The 18,819-nt window shown below is 47.0% G+C and overlaps 1 protein-coding gene across 9 annotated transcripts in view; it reads right to left on the bottom strand.

Moving 5' to 3' along the window:
- Positions 1-695: 695 nt before the first annotated feature.
- Positions 696-18,819, bottom strand: part of ARID1B (AT-rich interaction domain 1B) — a 441,388-nt gene continuing 423,264 nt past the window's right edge. For all 9 annotated transcript variants that reach the window (XM_047732510.1, XM_047732515.1, XM_047732511.1 and 6 more), the window contains 5 exons: positions 13,333-13,483; positions 10,837-10,933; positions 8,395-9,178; positions 6,241-6,371; positions 696-3,890 (listed from right to left, as the gene is read on the bottom strand). In XM_047732510.1, the coding sequence (XP_047588466.1) occupies positions 2,166-3,890; positions 6,241-6,371; positions 8,395-9,178; positions 10,837-10,933; positions 13,333-13,483 (2,888 nt within the window). In that variant the 3' untranslated portion in view covers positions 696-2,165. The remainder of the gene's footprint in view (positions 3,891-6,240; positions 6,372-8,394; positions 9,179-10,836; positions 10,934-13,332; positions 13,484-18,819) is intronic.

Raw genomic sequence — 18,819 nt, 5'->3', positions numbered from 1 at the left:
TGGCAGGGTGGTGGAGAGGTAGCGCCAGAAGGGAGTCCGCTAACACCTTAATTCTGCAGCAGTTTCAAAGAAATGGAGTGTTACACGAGAACAGTCAAGGACCCAGGAAGAAAAAGTTCAAATTTGAAGTGACTGGTTTTAAAAAGCTACTGTGCACCAGGTAGGAAGAACACGAGAATATTAATATGCCCTGAAATAGAAATAATCACTTTGCACTATGTACACCACATATCATAGAACATCGTCTTTTTAACATTGCACAATATAAAGGTTATACACAGCGGAGTAAACTAGATGCAAAATACCTCCGAGGCACGCAGAAAAGACATGGACGAGACTGAACTGAGTCAAATCAAGATGGGGTTAGGAAAAGGCAGAGTGTACATCATCAGGCCAGCGAGCTCCTGGGCTTAGCCGCTGCCGCCCATACACACCGGACATTCTCACACCTCAGTGTCGTTAGGGTTGATTGCTTTAAACAAAGACTCATAGCTAAATGATCTGAGAAAAATCAAAGTGTTGCTCCCCACTCTGAAGTAGGTAGTCCCTAAAGGTCCCTCCAGACCTCGGGGTTTCAGGATGAGGACACTGTTAGTACACGGCTGGGCTTTCCCTTATTTCTTGGGAAGGAGTTGGTTACTGTGAAACCACTGTAAGGAAACTAGGACAGTATTCAAGAACACTCATCACAGTGCTTAACAAGATTTAATGTACATTTATTCTTAACATGTGGAACATATAAAGATTTTATACTGAATAAATGATATTCATTAAGCCAGAGGAAAAGGAGGAATTTACATCAAGTTTTTTTTTTTTTAAACTACATTATCTTGAAATACAAATGTGGATTCTCGTCACTGAAAAATCTTTCAAGTTGTGTTTCTTCTTTTTAGTTGTATTTGTTTCTTTTTTGTCTGTACTGGTAACCATAGTCTAAATCCATATGCAACCATTTCCACACCTTGATTCATGAAGCAAATTGTGATCAGCTGCTCTCCCGAAATAGAGCATGACTTTATACATACAGAAACTTGTACATTACCCTCTTTTTTTGTTTTTTTTTTTGCTTGTTTTTGTTTTTTGTATTTTTTCTTTTTTTTTTTTTTTGGAGATATGGCCCTAATGAAAAAATATATAAAATAAAAATAAAAAATTATTTAAATCTACCATCACTTCGTAGTTACCACATCATGAAAAAGAAACTAAAAAATTTGTACTAAAAACAAAAACAAAAGCCAAAAAAACCAAAAAAAAAACCAAAAAACAAAAAAAGAGAAAAGAAAAGAAAAAATGAGGGTATGTTTCATGTACAACTTCTATATACATCACAGCCCATAGGCAGTAAAAAAAAAATATTTAAAAAATGATTAAAGGAATTGTGAAGAACTGTCATGTGGAAGGTCAGACGATAGACAGCAGACATGACGGTAGTGGTGAGGAAGCAGTTTCCACTGATCGTTGTCAGGTATGTATTTTCATTCTTAACTTAAAAAAAAAATTGTTTTTGCTCCTAGCCTAATGTAACCATTTTCCTGTGGAGAAACCAGTATCATTTCATAGTCTGACTACTGACTGACACACCTCCTTGAGCCCCTATCCCTACATCTCTAGAAGTTTCTATTGCACAGAGCTTTGGGCGATGGGATACAGTTTGTTTTTTCCATCATCTGAAGAATAACATGCCTAGGAAGTTGATAATTTTTCACCTTTTTGCCTCAGTGTGGTGAAATTTTCTCATCCTTAGCATCTTTTGCCACTTTTTTTTCCATTAAAGTCAATTTGCTTCCCCCCAAAAAAAAGGAAAAAAAAAAAAGAAAATATGCAATACAACATGGAAAAGAACATTAAAAAGAAAATCTGTGAAAAACAAAAAGTGACCTTTGAATGCACTAGACAGCAACTTTGGTTAAAACAAAACAAAACAAAACAAAAAACCAAAATAAAAAACCCCAAAAGGAGGTACTTATACACACAGACAGCAAATATTAATTTCATAACTGTTCGAATTAATTATTTCTTTAATTCCCAATTGGTAAATAGTGAACGGGGCAGAGGAGCAGAGCTTTTCTTTTCCTTCTTCCTACGCTGGATAAACAAGAACAGAAAACAGCCAGTTACACGGGAGCCTCCAGTCTTCACGCACACATGCTGCCTTCTCACGGGTGTCATAACTGCCCGATCTGAAACAGTACGTCACAGATGACAGACGCGACCAGAGAGTTCAGGACGGCGGATATCGAGATGTCCAGCAACCGGCCCTCGTGCAGGAGGAACTCCGAGCGGTTCTCGTCCACCCTGGCCATGGCCAGCAGAGCCTTGGCCGCCCTGCACATCATGTCCACGCTCGGTGGTTCTAGAGGCGGGGGCTGCATGTGCAGGAGGCTGTGCTGGCTCTGCTGGTACTGCGCCATGGTGACCCCGTCCTCTAGGAAGCTTATCAAGTTTCCAATGCTCCCTTTCTGCACAGCTATCGCCCGCGCCGCCAGCGCGTCCCCTTGGGCCAGGTTCGATAAGAGCGCCATGGACATCTCTCGGCAGACTGGGTTTTTGCGATCTCCCACGTACCTAACTAATGTAGCATAGAATTTCTCCTGACGACTAAACGGAGGCGTGGCCAAGATCAGGTCCACGTTATTGTCCTGGATGCTGAGTTTGCAGAGGGTCTCCAGCACGAGTCTCTGAGGCGACAGGACAGAGTTGGGTCCCACCGTGGGAAAGGGGTCTTGTGCCTCTGCCGACGGGCAAACCATCCAGTGCAGCAAGCCATCCAAAATCGGCAAGCAGATGCTTTCTGTGTAAGCAGACAAGTCTAGCTGCCCGGAAATGTTGGCCAACGTGACCAACGTGTTATCCCTTAAGACCTCCAGGCAGTCCCACCACCACTCATCCTTGCTGCAGACCACCCCCTTGTCCTCGTCTTCCTCTTTCTCGTAGGTCTGCGGCGCTCGTTTTCTCTCCGGATGCTCGTGGTGAAGAAGGATCAGCTTCCCCAGGATCAGCACCAAGCCTGGATGTTTGGACATTTCGGCGTCATTGCCAGGCACAAAAGACAAGCTACGGACAATATTCGACACACAGATACAGCGCTTGGCCAGAGAATCCTGCCAGTGCGCGATGGTGCAGAGAGGAGTCTCGTCTCGGCTCCGTGGCTCGTCCTCCAGCAGCTTGATGTTCCGGTGACTTTTGGCTTGGTGGATCCCGAAGGGGAACTTGCTGCTCTCGGTCTGGGTACCGGGGTGTGCGTCTTCCGGCAGCGCCCCCGGCCGAGCGGACAGGACGTCGTCGATGGTCGCGATGATGCTCTTCTCCTGCTGCTCGTCAGCCTCGCCTCTGCCTTCCTGCTCTCTCTTCCTGCCCGTGGAGCTCACGGGGGGCGGCGGACGCCGCCGAGGAGGGATTTCCATCTTGCTCTCAAAGTGAGTCTGGATGTGCTCGGTGGTGTCCCCCCCGCCGAGCTGCCAGTGCAGAAGTCCGCTGTTGAACTCCTGCACGCGGCCCAGCTTGTCGGACCGGTCGACCACGAACAGGTTGTTCTTCTTGACTATCTTTATCGGCAGCTTGTCGAACTTACTCGCTTGCCTGGGCTTCTCCTTGGCATCTGCGGGGGCGTTGGGAGAGGCCAGAGCCACGCCACTCTTCTCCTCCGTCTCTGTCTTCCCACTGTCGTCCTCCTCGTCCTCCTCGTCGTCCTCCTCCTCATCGACACACTCGGCATCTTCCTCCTCTTTCCCAGAATCGTCGGCCCACGACTGGCTGTCGTCTCTCTTCACCGCATTGTGGTCAAGTGCTTTTTGGCTGGGGTCGCCCACCTCATATTCCATAAGAATCCCAAAAATGTCAATTAGGCATTTTCTAAAGTACTCTACTAAAAGTTCGAGAAATCCGGACAACTAGAGAGGGGGACAAGAACAAGAACGGGTACAATGTCATAACCTCGGACAGGGTGGAGAAGGGCAGCAATCCTGAGAGCTACTGATACAGTTTTAGGGTGATTTTTCTCAAGTTTTGATTCCATTTTGGTTAGGCCCAGAGAGAGAAACTACATCTCAGAGCCGGCTTCCTGACTTTTACGTTGTTAACTAAATCAACGTGCACCGTGTTTTCCCTTCCTGCTGACTTTCCTACTCGGTCAATATGGAAACTTCCCCAGTATTTTCTTCTTTTTAATATTATCAAGTTCTTTGCCTTTTGTCTTTTGTTCTGACTGAGATACACTGCACTCCATGCGAGAAGAGCGGGAACGTGAACTTACAGACTCATTCACCCAAAGCGAGTCTGTTCTCCATTATTTGTCTGCGACTGGCTTGCCTGGATTTTACGGTTATTATTCTTAGGATTTTATGGTTATTTTTGTCTCAGGTGCCATAGGTTACTCTAATTTACATTCCCCATATATCTTTGGGAGAAGATAATTTCAGCAATGTAGTAGCTCATAAACACAGAAAATTAAAAACAAATCAATTTAGCCCCTAATAAATGAATTAGAGTGTCTCATAGAATGCACTTTTACATTTCAGCTATCACAACTCCCGCTGAAAGACAAAAGCCACCTGAGAACCAGTTTCGTTTCCTTGCAAGTTTGCGCTGAGAACGCCGACACAGTCCATGATTAGCAACTGCCCAGCGCCCCTCCCCCAGTGCCCACGCCACCACACGTAGGGATGACGGAGGATAAGGAGGGACTGGAGGATTCTTTAACGATAGGTGTTTTGGAAATCAGTCGTATTTTCATATCCTGCTATCGGTTTCCTGAAAGTGGGCGTGAACGACTATTAGGAAGTAAGGGGCCAATCAAGTAGGACCTTAAAGGACTTGCTTTTAGGGGATGAAGGCACAATTTTTCAAGTGAAGATTTGGGTGTCTGTCCCCCAACTTAAAGTTAACTTTTATCCCCAGGGCAGGGGAAAGCTGCAAGTTACTAAAGCGATTCTGGTATGAAAATGTGTGAGCAACACGCGTTCACTCTGCTCACATGAGAACGGAAGGCAGGCATTCTAGAAAAGGCACTACACGTTTTTTTAGTATTTTCTGTTACAATGGGCTTCACACGATGTTTATAACCTTATTAATACACATCCTATCAAGTGAAAAATTGCCTTTCAGGGCTATAATGAGGACTTAAATGTGAGAAGAAAGACAAAGAGGAAGATTCTGGTCCAATTTCAGCAGAAGCAACGTAATTAGATGTTTTGGCTTTTTTCACCCAAAGCGGAGAATTGTTCATACACAGCAGGGAGAATTACCTCTCTTCATTTTTGTTTCTAAATATTTCTTTAAAAGTTTGCAGCTCAGTTGACTCTCGGGCATTCTCCCTAATGCTCTGCTCCCCTTCTCTCCTCTAGCAATTATGTGGGGGGCCACTTGAAGCCAACTGCCGAACAAAGGAGAGCGTGAAGCTTTATTACACAAGTAGGAGGCTTTCCAATGACTGCTCCAAAATAAGGTGGAGAGAGGCAGCAAGGAAGGAAACAGACCGAGAACCAAGTCTGGCCATGAGGTCACAGTATCTCAGCTGGATGATGGGGACATGGGGGGGTTCGTTAAACGGGTCTCTCTACCTCTCTCTCCCGTGTACATTTTCTATACCATAACGTTTCTTTCTAACTAAAAGAAAGCTCAGGCGCCTGGGTGGCTCAGTGGGTTAAAGCCTCTGCCTTCAGCTCGGGTCATGATCCCAGGGTCCTGGGATTGAGACCCACATTGGGCTCTCTGCTCAGTGGGGATCCTGCTTCCCTTCCTCTCTCTCTGCCTGCCTCTCTGCCTACTTGGGATCTCTGTCAAATAAATAAATAAAATCTTTAAAAAAAAAAAAAAAAGGAAGAAAGCAGTTCGGTCTCCCTGGAAAGGAGGCTATTTCCCATCCCCAGCTCCCGCATACCCAACACTGACCTCGGGCCTGGCTCGATGTTGTATTTCGGTTACCTCCACCGGTTGCTGACATTCCTTCTCAACAGCAACTTTTACTATCTGTTCTACACCCCCCACCCCCACACAGGCACGCACGCACACATGCACACTGGGACAGTTTTCTAGTGAGAAACAGAAGGATGTGTGTATTTATACTGGAGCCTGAAACGAGTTATTACTCCTGACTAAATCTCAGACAGCTCTACGTCCGTAATAACTACAAGGGCGGCCATGCCCGACGGATGTGATCACCCCTGACATTCGCTCCCGCGCTGCGCACGCCTCAACGTTCCTCTGCTCCCTGGGCCCCTGGCAGGTCGGGTGCCGGCTTACCTGGGAGAGACTGAAGGTAGCGACAGTGCTGTCATCATATAGGAGAATGTTAATAGTGTCCAGAGCCCAAGTACTTTCAGCCAGAAGACCTGACTTAAGGGACATCATCACACGCCAGGCCTCAGGAGTAACTAAAACGGGGGAAAGAATGAGGTATAATTAATATCAGGTCTGTGCAGGAAAGGAAGGAAAATAACACAAGAATAAGAAAAAAGTCGAGTGTTGAGTTAAATACGGATTTCAAACAAATGTCCTGAGGCATGGCTAAACATGATCGTTTCCAGATTTTAAATGGAGGGGACGGCTTCCTAAGACACTTCCCGCTGTTTAAGATCCCTTGGCTTTGTTGGTTAAACAGGAGCCAAAAGCGCTTCTCGAGGTGGTGGTGCTGAGCACCACGGCCCTTTCTCAGCCCTGACTGGTTTCCTTTAGCCCCTAAGAGACTCAGTGATGATGCAGCGAAGTGTTAGTAACTGAGTCAAACCAAAAAATGGCGTTTGTCTTCTTTTGCCCGATCGATTCACAACTGTCTCCGGGCGGCATCCTTGGAAGGCTGGCAAATACGCAGAAAACAGGCAAAATTCAACTCACAAACAGCGCATTCTGGGATAGACAGTCTTGGTATTCCCTTGCTGTCCCCTTCTCTCTGAGCTCTTGCCCTCAGAACATGCTGTTGACAATTATTAGCACGTGGAAGGTTCAGATTTTTCAACAGCTTGGTCTGAGCCAGGGGATGGGAAACAGAAGGGCTGTACTCTTCTCTTCCCCCTTCCCGTTACTGAAGAAGACACAAGGATGAGATCAAACATTTGCAAGATTTGCCATAAGATGTGGCTAGAAGAGGCCCATTATATGTCTGAGATTTCTGTCTCAGCAAACCGGCAGAAGCACCTGGTGGGAGCGGGCCCGGGCAACCAGAACTCACCAGAACAACAGCCCACACCGGACACCAGCAGCAGTCGCACGTGCTGGACGGGACCGTGGTTGTCCACCTCTACTGTAATTTCATCTACTTCCCATATTTTCTAAGAGGCATACTATACTTTTGTAATAGAAAAAGCAAACTTTCTTTTTTAAAATAAGGAACATAAATTTCCCCAGGCTGAGGACAAATGCTGATCTAACATGTGCAAAGAAATTTTATAAAAATTTAAATAGGTTTATTTATTTAAACATATGCACACACATAAACACACAAACACACATGCATATTTTTTCATATATATTTCTGCATATAAACGGTGCTCAGTGTCTGTATCTCCTCACCTCCAGCACCCCTCTCTGCAAGTCCTTACTTCCTTCCCCCTCTCTGCCTGTGTAGGTCCTTAATTCCAAGGGTTGAAAAAGAAACCTTTAATATCTTTGATATCCTACTCACTATAGTAAATGATTTCAAGTCAAGTGATTTTGAGGTTTTTTGAAAAAAATTGCTTTTTATATATATAAAACCACGATCTATAATTTCCTTTGCTACATTATAAGTACTTCAAAAAGAATGCAAAAAAACTGCGTGTACTCCTAGATACCCCAGATCTGGGGTTAGTATTCAGAACATCCCAGAGAGAATGTGCAAACAACATCAGCATCCAACCAAAATCGTTCCTTGGCCTGCATCTACCCCCGCTACAGGGCTTATGTTAAGTCTACACATCACATTGTATCAAACTCTGCGTATCATACTAATATTTATCCACATATCATACACAGGCTTCGACTTCTTCCCAGGGAAGCCCACTGTCTGGGGTTCCCTGAATTACAGAGGGGCTCGCCTTCAAGTTTTCTCAGGCCACCTGAGCATGTCATTAGCCTCTCAGCCTCCGTGGAGGCTCACTGCAGAGGCCAAGTAACTGGTTAAGGCCCAGTCTGTCGGCTCAGCATGTGGCACTGAACACAGTCACCGAGGACCCCTGGTCTCGCTTGGAGCTCTACTCTCTCACGAGTAATAACGCCCACGTGTAAAAATACCCGTTTAGTTCACGCTCCTCTCCGGCCCTGTTTCTTCGCTCAGATCAGGGCTCTGCAGACACATGTCCTGACAGCCTGTGGGCCCAAGACGTCCATCCCCGGGAGATGGACAGGAGCTGCATCTGAACTACGACTACGGTTCTAGATCACAACTGGGGTCCGTTTCAGGACAAGGCCCGGGGTGCTTACCGATATCTTTTGAGGTAATCTTTCGCCTTTGTTTCAAGACTGGCTGTGATGCCTCGACGGAGCCAGGGGGAAAGGTGATCTCCCTTCGGATGGGGGGTGGCTGGGGGGGCGGCCCCGTGACCTGGGCCGTGGGGACGGTGGGCAGGACCTTCTGCATCTTCAGAGAGGGCAGAAAGGGAGACTTGCTGGGGGACATGCGGCTCTCCAGGGAGCGCTGGAAGGAGGCGGGGCTGGGGGCTCTGGAGACGTGGTTTGGCAGTGACGGCGGCGTCTGGTAGGATGACTGAGGTGGGCGCGTGATGGGCTGCATGGAGGCGGGAGAGGACATATAAGGCTGACGTTGGCTGACGTGAGAAGGCCACTGGCTCTCGTGGTTGATCCTTTGATCAGGTACCATCATATCATCCGTGCGGTTCATGCCTGGGTAGGGCGGTGCCTGGCCGGGGCCGCCGGGGCCCTGCCGGCTCTGGTAGGGGTAAGGCAGGTCGTTGCGTGTCGCCCACATGCTCTGCTGTGGCCCCTCGCTGGAGGACGACTGCATCGGGCCGCCCATCATCTGAGGCGGGATGGCGTGCGGCTGCATCTGTGCCGGGCCCTGCATCCGCTCCCTGTTGTAGGGGTACGGATACTGGCCCTGCATGGGCCTCCTGTCCGGGCCCGAGTAGGAGCCCCCGTACTGGTTGTATAGCTCCTGCTGCTGGCTGCCGTACTGCATGTTGTACACGTCTCCCTCGTGCCGCTTGGCTGGAGGCCCGTACATGCCGTCCATATGGCGTTTGTAATTCTGAAATTCGCACCAAGACAAATCATACTGATGTGCTTTTACAGGTATAATCACACACGTAAATTAGGCAAAACAGTTATTACCTGGCAGGATGCTCATTTCAAAATGAATAGGGGCAGCTCCCAAAACAACTGGGACTAACCATCTAGGCCCCCACTCGGGATTATTAAGGGCCGTGGCACGTACTCCGAAGAGGGTTCCCGAAGTTTGCCCGTGCTTTGGTATTTTCTTGGGGAAAGAAAGACTTCCTCTCTCTTTTTCCTGGTAGCCCCTGCCTTGGTATTTCCTAGGGCTGTGGTACAGTGGGGCACAGGCTCTGGTGATCCCTGCATGGGCAATGCGGCCGGGGGCCCGCAGCTACACGAAGATGGCCTCAGTAGGTCGGAAGAGAACTCGCACTGGCATGGACTGGGCTCCCCGAGGGCCAGCCTGCATGGTTCCTGGAGTCAAGAGATTCCTTAGGCCTACCTTTCTGGAAGTGTCTCCACACAGCATCCAGCTCCTCAGACTGGACCTGCTGTCCTAACACCCTACAGTCCCCGGCTCCCACCTCAACTTCCAACGAAAGCCCCGCCGGCCCCAGCCTCTGACGGCAGGGCCCGCGTCGCCTGTGTACTAGGCTCCCCCTTGGGGACCCCCCAGGTACCAGCAGTCGATCCGAGTGGGATCCTCCTGACGGGAGAAAGATGCTGATGTGGTAATTAGTGCTCTTTTACCTTCCTCGGAAATTGCTTAAGGTCAGCTGGTTTAGTAACAGAATTTACTGTATGTACATGCTCCAGTCGAATTGAATGTTTAAAACCTCCTCTATGCTACCAGAGGTCTTACACCAGAAAAGCTGTTTAGAAATAGCAAATTCTTGGGGTGCCTGGGTGGCTCAGTCGGCTGAGTGTCTGACTCTTTGGTTGCAGCTCAGGTCATGATCTCGGGGTTGTGGGACTGAGCCCTGCATCAGGCTCCACACTCAGAGGGCAATCTGCTTCCTCCCTCTCTCTCTCCCTCTGCCCCTCCCCCTGCTCGCACGTGTACGCGTGCTCTCTCTCTCTCAAACAAATAAAACCTTAAAAAAAAAAAAAAAGAAATAGCATATTTCTGTGTCTGAACAGCCCCAGCACGACATGTAATTCTCTGCATCAGTAGTGACAACTGTAAGGTTATCTTATACAGCTCAAGATCTATGGCCGTGTAAACCAGCATCAACCATCCTTGGTGGGCAAAATATGTGGTCGTTAGTATCTCATTTTTTAAAAAACCGATTAACTTTTATTCTTGGTATTTAATATTTTAAGTTGTTTTATCTACAAATTGTCTGTAAAACATGAACAAATTTCTGTTCTAAAAAAAGGCATTCGATAGACAATACACACGACAGAACATGCTATATTCGTTATATATGATATTCGTTACTCAGACTGGTTAGTCTTGACAAGGCTGAATGTCCTTTACTTCCTACAACACGTTACATTTCTTCCAGGATACCATACATCCAGAGCTTTTTAAAATTTGCTGACTTCAAAATCCTGATACTATTTTCTAGCATAAGCAAGGAGATCCTGATGCTACTCCTTTTTCTTATCCTCCCTGAAACTCTTCAGAAGTAACACAAGTTTGGGTTTTAAACCGAAAGCATGGAGATGTGTGTCCACTCGCCAACTCACCGGCTGCTGCGGGTACAGGCCGGGCTGGTGTCCTCCATATGGCGGCTGTCCTGAGGGAGGGCCTTGGCCTGGGTACTGCTGCCCATAGGGTTCATGCCTAGAATGAGGCATTCAAAGAACACTTCATTGTCAAAGGACCTCGGGCCAAGAGAGGAACCAACAGCTCGTTTCTGGAAATCCTGCACCCTTCCTGGTTTTGTCTTTCCTTCACTGCACACACCTTCCAACAGAGGCACGTTGAGCAAAAACAGCACGTTAACTTTTAGCCACAGGGATGGCAACACCCATCTTGGGAATGCTGCCAGTCTCCTGGTTAGTCGGTGTGTGAGGAGCCCTGGCCGGACAGGCCGCACCCCGGAGCCTTTGAGGAAAGTCCCTGCCCATCCGCGGACGCGCGAGCGTCATGAGGCACCGCGAGGGCAGGGATTAATGAGAGCCAGAGACAAGACAAACAATCTCAGAATGAAACAGGAATTGCGGGAGTACCAGAACACAGACCTATCATCGTGGAAAATGTCTTTACTTATTTCTCATTATGAATACAAAATTTCCAATATTTTTAAAGCATACTCCACATTTAATCCAAATGATATTGAGTTAGCTAATAATTGTTAAAATACAGCTACTCAAAATTTTAAAGCCCTGTGACCCTAAAAGGCCACAGGAAAGAGTAACAGAGAGGACTTATAAGAGTGACAGGGCTGATTTAAATAGGCTCCTAGATTAAATCTGAAAATGGGAATGAATAACATTTATTTTCCAACTCCCATTACACTGAGAAATTATGAATACCATAAAAACAGTATGTGTAACAGAACAGTAGATGTGAGGTTTAAAGGGATAAACCGGCTTAGTTATTATACTGACTGGATCCTGTAAGACAGAGGATACTGGCACTGAGTATGTTCCTACAGTGGTCAAGGGATGAGAATAAGAAAGAAAACGAATGGATTTTGAGACCATCACAGGCAAAACAGATATAGAGGAAGCTTAATTAGGAGGAAAGAAATATAACCAACACAGATAAAATTTAAGCTGAACAAGTAACACTTTTCAGAAAACATAACAAGGTAAACCCTAATGCGGCAGAGCCAAAATGACTTAAACTAGTTCTAGAAGGTCTTTTAGGAGAAACAGAACAGGGCACTTCCCAGGGCTCCTTTAAGAATATATGTTCCAGGGTAAGTGTTCTTCCCATCTCGTCAGCTGGGGGGGGGGGGGGGGGGGGGGGGGGAAGAGCTTCCCTTGGATCCTCAAAAACAGATCTAAATAAAATCCCCAATCTGGTAGACTAAACCTGATGGGTAACTGATTCATGCGGACATCCCTAATACAAGTTCCCCACACCACAGACAGGGTAAGAAGGAGAAATCTAGACTCTGAAGTCTAGAAAGAACCAAATCACTTTAAGCTTGTGACGGCTCTGCAATCTCAGGCACTAGGTGCCAGAAAGAGCTTGTTTGGTAATCAAAGAAACTTTCTTCCTTGCTGCATTATACCCCCGGACACCTCTGCACGGCTCTCACGACTTTGCGCCTGCCCTTGGCCAGCAGGAGGCCAGCAGGAGGCTCAGGGTAGGGAGCAGAGTGAGGAGGCAGTGAGGACCACCGCCCGCCACCGGCTTCTGAAGGAACCCAGCCGAGGCCATCCCTACCCTGAGCTTGGGTCTGTGGCTACAGTTAGAAGAGCCTTCTCATATGCCTCCATTTTCTTTAAAAAAATCACAGATATTATGTGAAAGACTTTGTTTCTGAGCATTTCTCTATTAAGGAGGCAAAGAACATACCAGCAAAGGAAGGTGCTTTCAGAGTCAGCATTTAAGTCGGGGGCAGGGCTAAGGGGCCTTCTTCACAGAAGTCTACCGTGAGCTGGTTTTCTGTCACCTCTCAGACACATTTCAAAGACTGTCCTTCTGTCTCCGTAAAAATAATCTGGATGAGCACCGAAACCCAACTTGCTATTCAGTGTCCAGATACCATCCTGAGAAGTATCTGGAAAAAAGACTGTCGTGGCTTTCCTCAGAGATGTTATTCAAGGAGCAAAGTAGTCTCTCCGTTTAAAATGTTTGCAGGGAAGAATGGAAACACCTGAAAAACCAAGGCCGGGAGGGAAGAGTTTTCCCAGAGCTCCCTGTCACCCCGGGGTTGCGGGAAGCCCAGCGTGGCCCCCAGTGTGCGAGCATTTCCCTAAGGAAGAAATGCAGGTGGGGGAGGGGTTTGGTGGGGCTGTGAACCCTGGGTTTGTGGAGCCGTGCAAGGAAGCTGGAGGTGGTGGCCGTGGTGGCATCAGGAGGGTATCCGGTGGGGCCTCCTGGCTCTCAGGAGCCCTTCTTTGCGGTCCTGCTGAGGTCAGCTGCTGAAGGGCAGCCCCCTGACGCCATCCATATCAAGCCCAGCAGAAAAGCAGGTCCATGTGTTGTCAGGAGGTACCAGGGCTCAGAAACGCGTGTGAGGAGAGGTTCCAGTAAACCTCATGGTCACCTCAGAAAACACTCACCTTCGATCGTAACCGGCTCCATAGGGAAACTGTTGCCGCTGCCCCATGCCCAGACTGGACATTGCTCCAGAGGGACTTTGGTTATACATGTCCTGCATACTGCTAGTGGGCATCTGTCCTTGAGTCATAAAGGGCTCACTACTTCCAGGCACTGCAACATTTTAAAGAACACAGAAAATGAAGCATTTGCAAAAGCCAAGGGGCCCAAACAGCCCTTTCCAGTTATTTCTGTAATCCTTAATATGGCAGACATTTATCTTGCTCTTAATATGGCCGACAACAATACAAACCGAAGAGTGTGAGGTCTGAAGTCAAGATGGAACCCAAGATCCCTATCCCTTACCCCATGTACAGGCCTCGTAAGAGCCCCTTCCTTTGAGTGGGAGTAGAACCCACCAATATGGCAGGAATGTTGCTCCCATGATCACATACGTGATATGGCTAAAGGGATTTCACAGATGTAACTAAAATCACCAACCAGCTGACAGGCAGTCAACCAGAAGGGAGATTATACAGCTGTGTCCCTTAAATCCGTGTCTAGCGGTCAGGACACTTACTCTCCTGCTGGCCTTGAAGAAGCACCCGCCAGGTGGTGGAGAGGGCCACGTGTTAGGAAGGGGCGGTAGCCCCTAGCACTGTGAAGGCCCCCAGACGACAGGGCTCCAGACAACGAGACCTCAGTCCGACAACTGCAAGGAGCCACATTTGCCCACAACTTGAACGAGCTCAGGAGAGGACCCTGCACCGCAGACAAGCGGATTCCAGGCCGCCACCCTGATGTCCACCAGGGGGAACCCCAAGCCAAGAGCCCACAGGAATGTGGGGTCCTACACGGATGTTGTTCTGGGCTGCTGAGGTCATGCTAACTTGTTATGAAGTAATGTAGGAAACAAACACAGGTCCTTTCTTGGGGCAGCCAAGCTTCCAAGTTTCATTCCTTGTCTCTAAAATAAGGTTGGTCATGCCGCCTCATGTGGTGGGCATGAGGAAGAGAGGACACGCACGTACAGGTGACCCTTCACACAGGCGCTAGGGGTGCTGACCCCACGAAGGTGAAAACCCACGTGTAGCTTTGGACTCCCCCATAACCTCACTACTCATAAGCTACTGCTGCCCGGAAGCCTTAGTGATAACGCGCGCAATACAGTGGAGGGGCGCCTGGTGGCTCCTCGGTTAAGCCTCTGCCTTTGGCTCAGGTTGTGATCTCAGGGTCCTGGGATCGAGCCCCGCATCGGGCTCCCCACTCAGCAGGGCCATCTGCTTCTCCCTTTCCCTGCTCACACACACACACTCTCTCAAATAAATAAAGAAAATCTTAAAAAAAAAATAGCACACATATTGCACGTTACATGAATCATATATGGTATTCTTCAGTAAGCTGAAGAAAATGTTAAGAAAGTTGTAAGAGAAAATATACTTACAATAGCGCACATCTATTTACTGAAAACACTCGGTGTATAAGCAGCCTCGTGCAGTTTGAACCCATGTTTTTCAAGGGTCAACTGTATGAATTAAGCTAGTTCCTTTCCATTCCAGGGGAAAAAAGTAAAAAAACAAAACAAACCAAAAAAAAAAAACAACTTAACATGAATACCCACCTTTGACTCACTGCAAAATCAGGGTAAAGAAAACCACTAGGGAATTAAGAATAATTCAAGAATGGATGAAATGCAAGTGTTTCTACCAGGGCGCAGAGTGGCAATTAGGTCAAATATGCAAATTAGCATCAGCTCAGAGCCTGAAGGGAATTGGGTCAAGCCCAGAAACTAGCCTGTAGGCAAATTAAACATTTTAATGCAAATCTTAATTGATATACAGTCCTGCTACCTTTCTTCATCTTAGGAGGGTTACTTTTATGTTACACGAAGCAAAAGCTGATTAAACTTTGGTGAGCTGACAGAGTTTGTTCGGCTGGAGGAGAGCGCACATAAGGACGTCTATCAGCGGTGGGATGCGCTGGGCTTTTCCGTATTTTCTTACTCAAGCTCAAGTCAACACGTGGCAGATTAAGTTCTGATGTTATTTTCCATTTTATAAATGTAAAAACAGAGGGAAACAGACATTAAGGGGGATAATTAAATAGCTTAATTCCTTGATACATAAAAAATTCTTAAAAAGCCAGTAGAGAAAACCATCAGATTAAAAAAAAAAATAGGCAAATAAATGGACATTCAGAAGAAAAGAAAAATATGTAGCTAATCAGTGTATGAAAAGATGTGTGACTTCAATAATAATTAAAGAATTCAAGAGGGTGCCTAGGTGGCTCAGTCGTTAAGCGTCTGCCTTCGGCTCAGGTCATGGTCCCAGGTCAAGCCCCGCATTGGGCTCCCTGCTCAGCAGGAAGCCTGCTTCTCCCTCTCCCACTCCCCCTGCTTGAATACCCTCTCCTCACTGTCTCTGTCAAATAAATAAATAAAATCTTAAAAAAAAGGGAAAGAAATCCAAGTTAAAACAATTATGAGACTTCCCCTCTCCGAATTAAATATGAAGAGGACCGATACTGGTCATTGCTGGTAGGGGAGGAGGGTCCACACACTGTGACATGCTCATGTGAAGAGTATTGACTTGGTCTAACTTCTGTCAATACCTGTTATGTGAGAGCTATTACCCCCAAGGGTATTTATAGCCTATGAAGTCTCCTCCCACAATGAGTTTGCGCATGGTCATGGGACCAGCGTTGACCTATGGGGTGCGGGCAAAGTGGAAAAACCACTTTGGGTGGTACTTTGTTATGTAGTAGAAGATACTCAGTAAGGTAGAAGTTCATATCCCATGAGTCAGTTATTCTAGGAATCTATTTCATAGAAACACAATTGCAGGTGTGAAAAAAACAGCTGCTTCATTCCATAACCACTGCATCATTTTTTATAACAGCAAAATATTATGAAACAACCCCTTCAGTATTAGAGCACTGAAAAGGACGAGTAGGGGCACCTGGGTGGCTCAGCAGGTTAAGCATCTGACTTTTGCTCAGGTCATGACTGAATCCTGCCTTTGGCTCCCCACTCTAGGGGGAGTCTGTTTCTCCCTTTACCCCTCCCCACTGCTTGGGCTATCTCTGTCTCGAATAAATAAATAAAATCTTTAAAATAAAATTTAAAAAAAAAAGAAAAAGAAAGAGAAAAAGTAGGTGGGGTGCCTGGGTGGCTCAGCTGGTTAAGCATCCGACTCTTGGTTTCAGCTTGGGTCATGATCTCAGGGTTGTGAGATCGAGTCCCAAGTTGGGCTCTGTGCTGGGCGTGGAGCCTGCTTGGGATTCGCTCTTTTCCTCTCTCCAAGCCTCTGGCCGCCCTTTCTCTCCTTCTCAAAATAAAAGTAGGATTATGTGTAAAGATATTAATGAGTATTTAAGATACACTGTTTAGATACACAATATATAAATATTCACTGTTCACTTGAAAGCCAGTAGCCGATCCTTTGGTTGGTAATGACTTTAGGAAGTTGGTGTGGCAGGGGGGCAGGTGGGCTGAGGCTGTTCTGGGCACCGAGGCTCAGACAGGCTCTGCCACTGGCCGTGTCACCGCACTGCAGCCCAGCGGCAGCAACAGCAACAGAGAACATGGTATCCCCCAATGCTGGTCATTACATGAAAAACCAGAGCACCACCAAGTTCACGGACAGAATAACGTGAACTGAGGAATATAAAACTTTATTACAACAGGGGCAGGGCTACACAAAAATCTGTGTCTTGTGGGTTTTCTGTTTTTCTGCTTTAATTTGGTGCTAAACATAGCAGCACTGTGAGGTAGCAGGTGAGCTGAAACATCCTGGGGACATGTGAGAAGGGCCCCCCTCTGAGCCACTGTACACGGTTGATGCAAACGCATTATACAGCTAGCTAGCGCCTAACACGTGATCCATAATCATGCCCCCAGCCCCGTTTATTTTCATAATAAGAAAGACTGTAGGCGCGCAGAAAAAAAGCAAAGCAACTCCTTCTGTCCAATCTAGCATAGAGATAGGAGACTAGACAGGATATCACCTATCTCTTGAAGCCAGGTTCCAAATACCACTAATTACTTTTCCCATGTTACTGTCATATTTTCAGAGTCTAAAAAGGTGACACAACCACCATCAGCACTAACAAAATGTTCTTTCTCGTCTCTCATACCACTAAGAAAAACAGCTGCCTCCAACATCTACAAGGCTTGTGAATTTCCAAGCTTAAGGATGTACTGCATGTTCTGCGGGATATTTACTTCGAAGAGGCCAGCTCTGAAGCTTTTTGAAAGGAAAAATTATAGATTATCTTACTCAGCATAACAGATATCTGAAATGGCACATAAGAAATAGATATTAAATGTAATCTTATTTATTAAATGACATACGCCTAATATTTAAAATCCTCAAATTATTCATTTTTATTTTTCACTGCTCCATAATACTTGGGAAAATCCTGGCTTTGTGTTTCTCTCTACTTAAGACAAGATATCAAGAAATTCGCACACCCCAAACATCTAAATCGAACAGAAGTACTATCATTTAAGGAATCCCTGAAGAAGTACTTCTGTAAAAATGGTATTCACTACTTTTCTGTATTTTTTTCAATGATATTCACATCACGCCTCAATTTCACAGCCCAGCTGCACTTGGAAGAGTGCCAACCCGCACTTGGAGCGCACGTGGCTGGGGAAGCACTCAAAGGGCCGAGGCTGAGAGGCTTAGATGCTACTTTTCGGTGCCCGGTGAAGACCTGGGACTGAGCAACGTAACAGGAAACACCCTGCTGGGTGTTGGCTAACATCGGTCGGAGCTTTCGCACAGTCTCTTCGGTTCCATCCGAGCCACAGTGCTCTGTCCCACTTCTCTGCTTAGTTCTTTAAAATGATTCCTAATCCCAATGCTCTGCCGGGCTGCAGACAGACACCCTCCACCACCTACCACCTCAATGCATCCCAGAGTCACCTTGGGCCTTCCCTCTCTCCTTCCTCTCCCTCCCGTCCCCAGCACAGGTGTGAACAGTGAGCCTCTGCTTCCCAGTCGTGCATCTCCAAGGTGGTAATGTCCTCACCCTGCCAGTCGGTATCACTTGGTTCATTCCCTGGGACCTCCACGTTCAGGCCAGCCAGTGGGGCCTGTGCCTTCACCATCCAGAACACCCGGCAAGTATGTCCACTTCTCTCTTTCGCTGCTGGGATCTGACTCCACCCCATCATCTCTCCCCGGGGCCCCTCACGGGGTCCCTCCAACACATTCTCCACTTATTTATTTATTTATACGATTTTATTTATTTATTTGAGAGAGAGAGCTAGAGAAAGCATGACTGGGTGGGGGTAGATAGAGGGAGAAGCAGGCTCCCCGCTGAGCAGAGAGCCGCACGTGGGGCTCGATCCCAAGACCCTGAGATCATGACCTGAGCGGAAGGCAGGCGCTTAACCCACTGAGCCACCAGGGCGCCCCACCAGTTATTTTTTAACAAAAACCTAGCTGTGTTACTTCCTGCAGAACATCTTTCAGCTAGGGTAAAAGTCCAAACTCATCCACACG

The sequence above is a fragment of the Lutra lutra genome, chromosome 6, assembly GCF_902655055.1.
Source record: "Lutra lutra chromosome 6, mLutLut1.2, whole genome shotgun sequence".
Lineage (NCBI taxonomy): Eukaryota > Metazoa > Chordata > Mammalia > Carnivora > Mustelidae > Lutra > Lutra lutra.
This window is presented reverse-complemented; position numbering and strand designations above follow the sequence as displayed.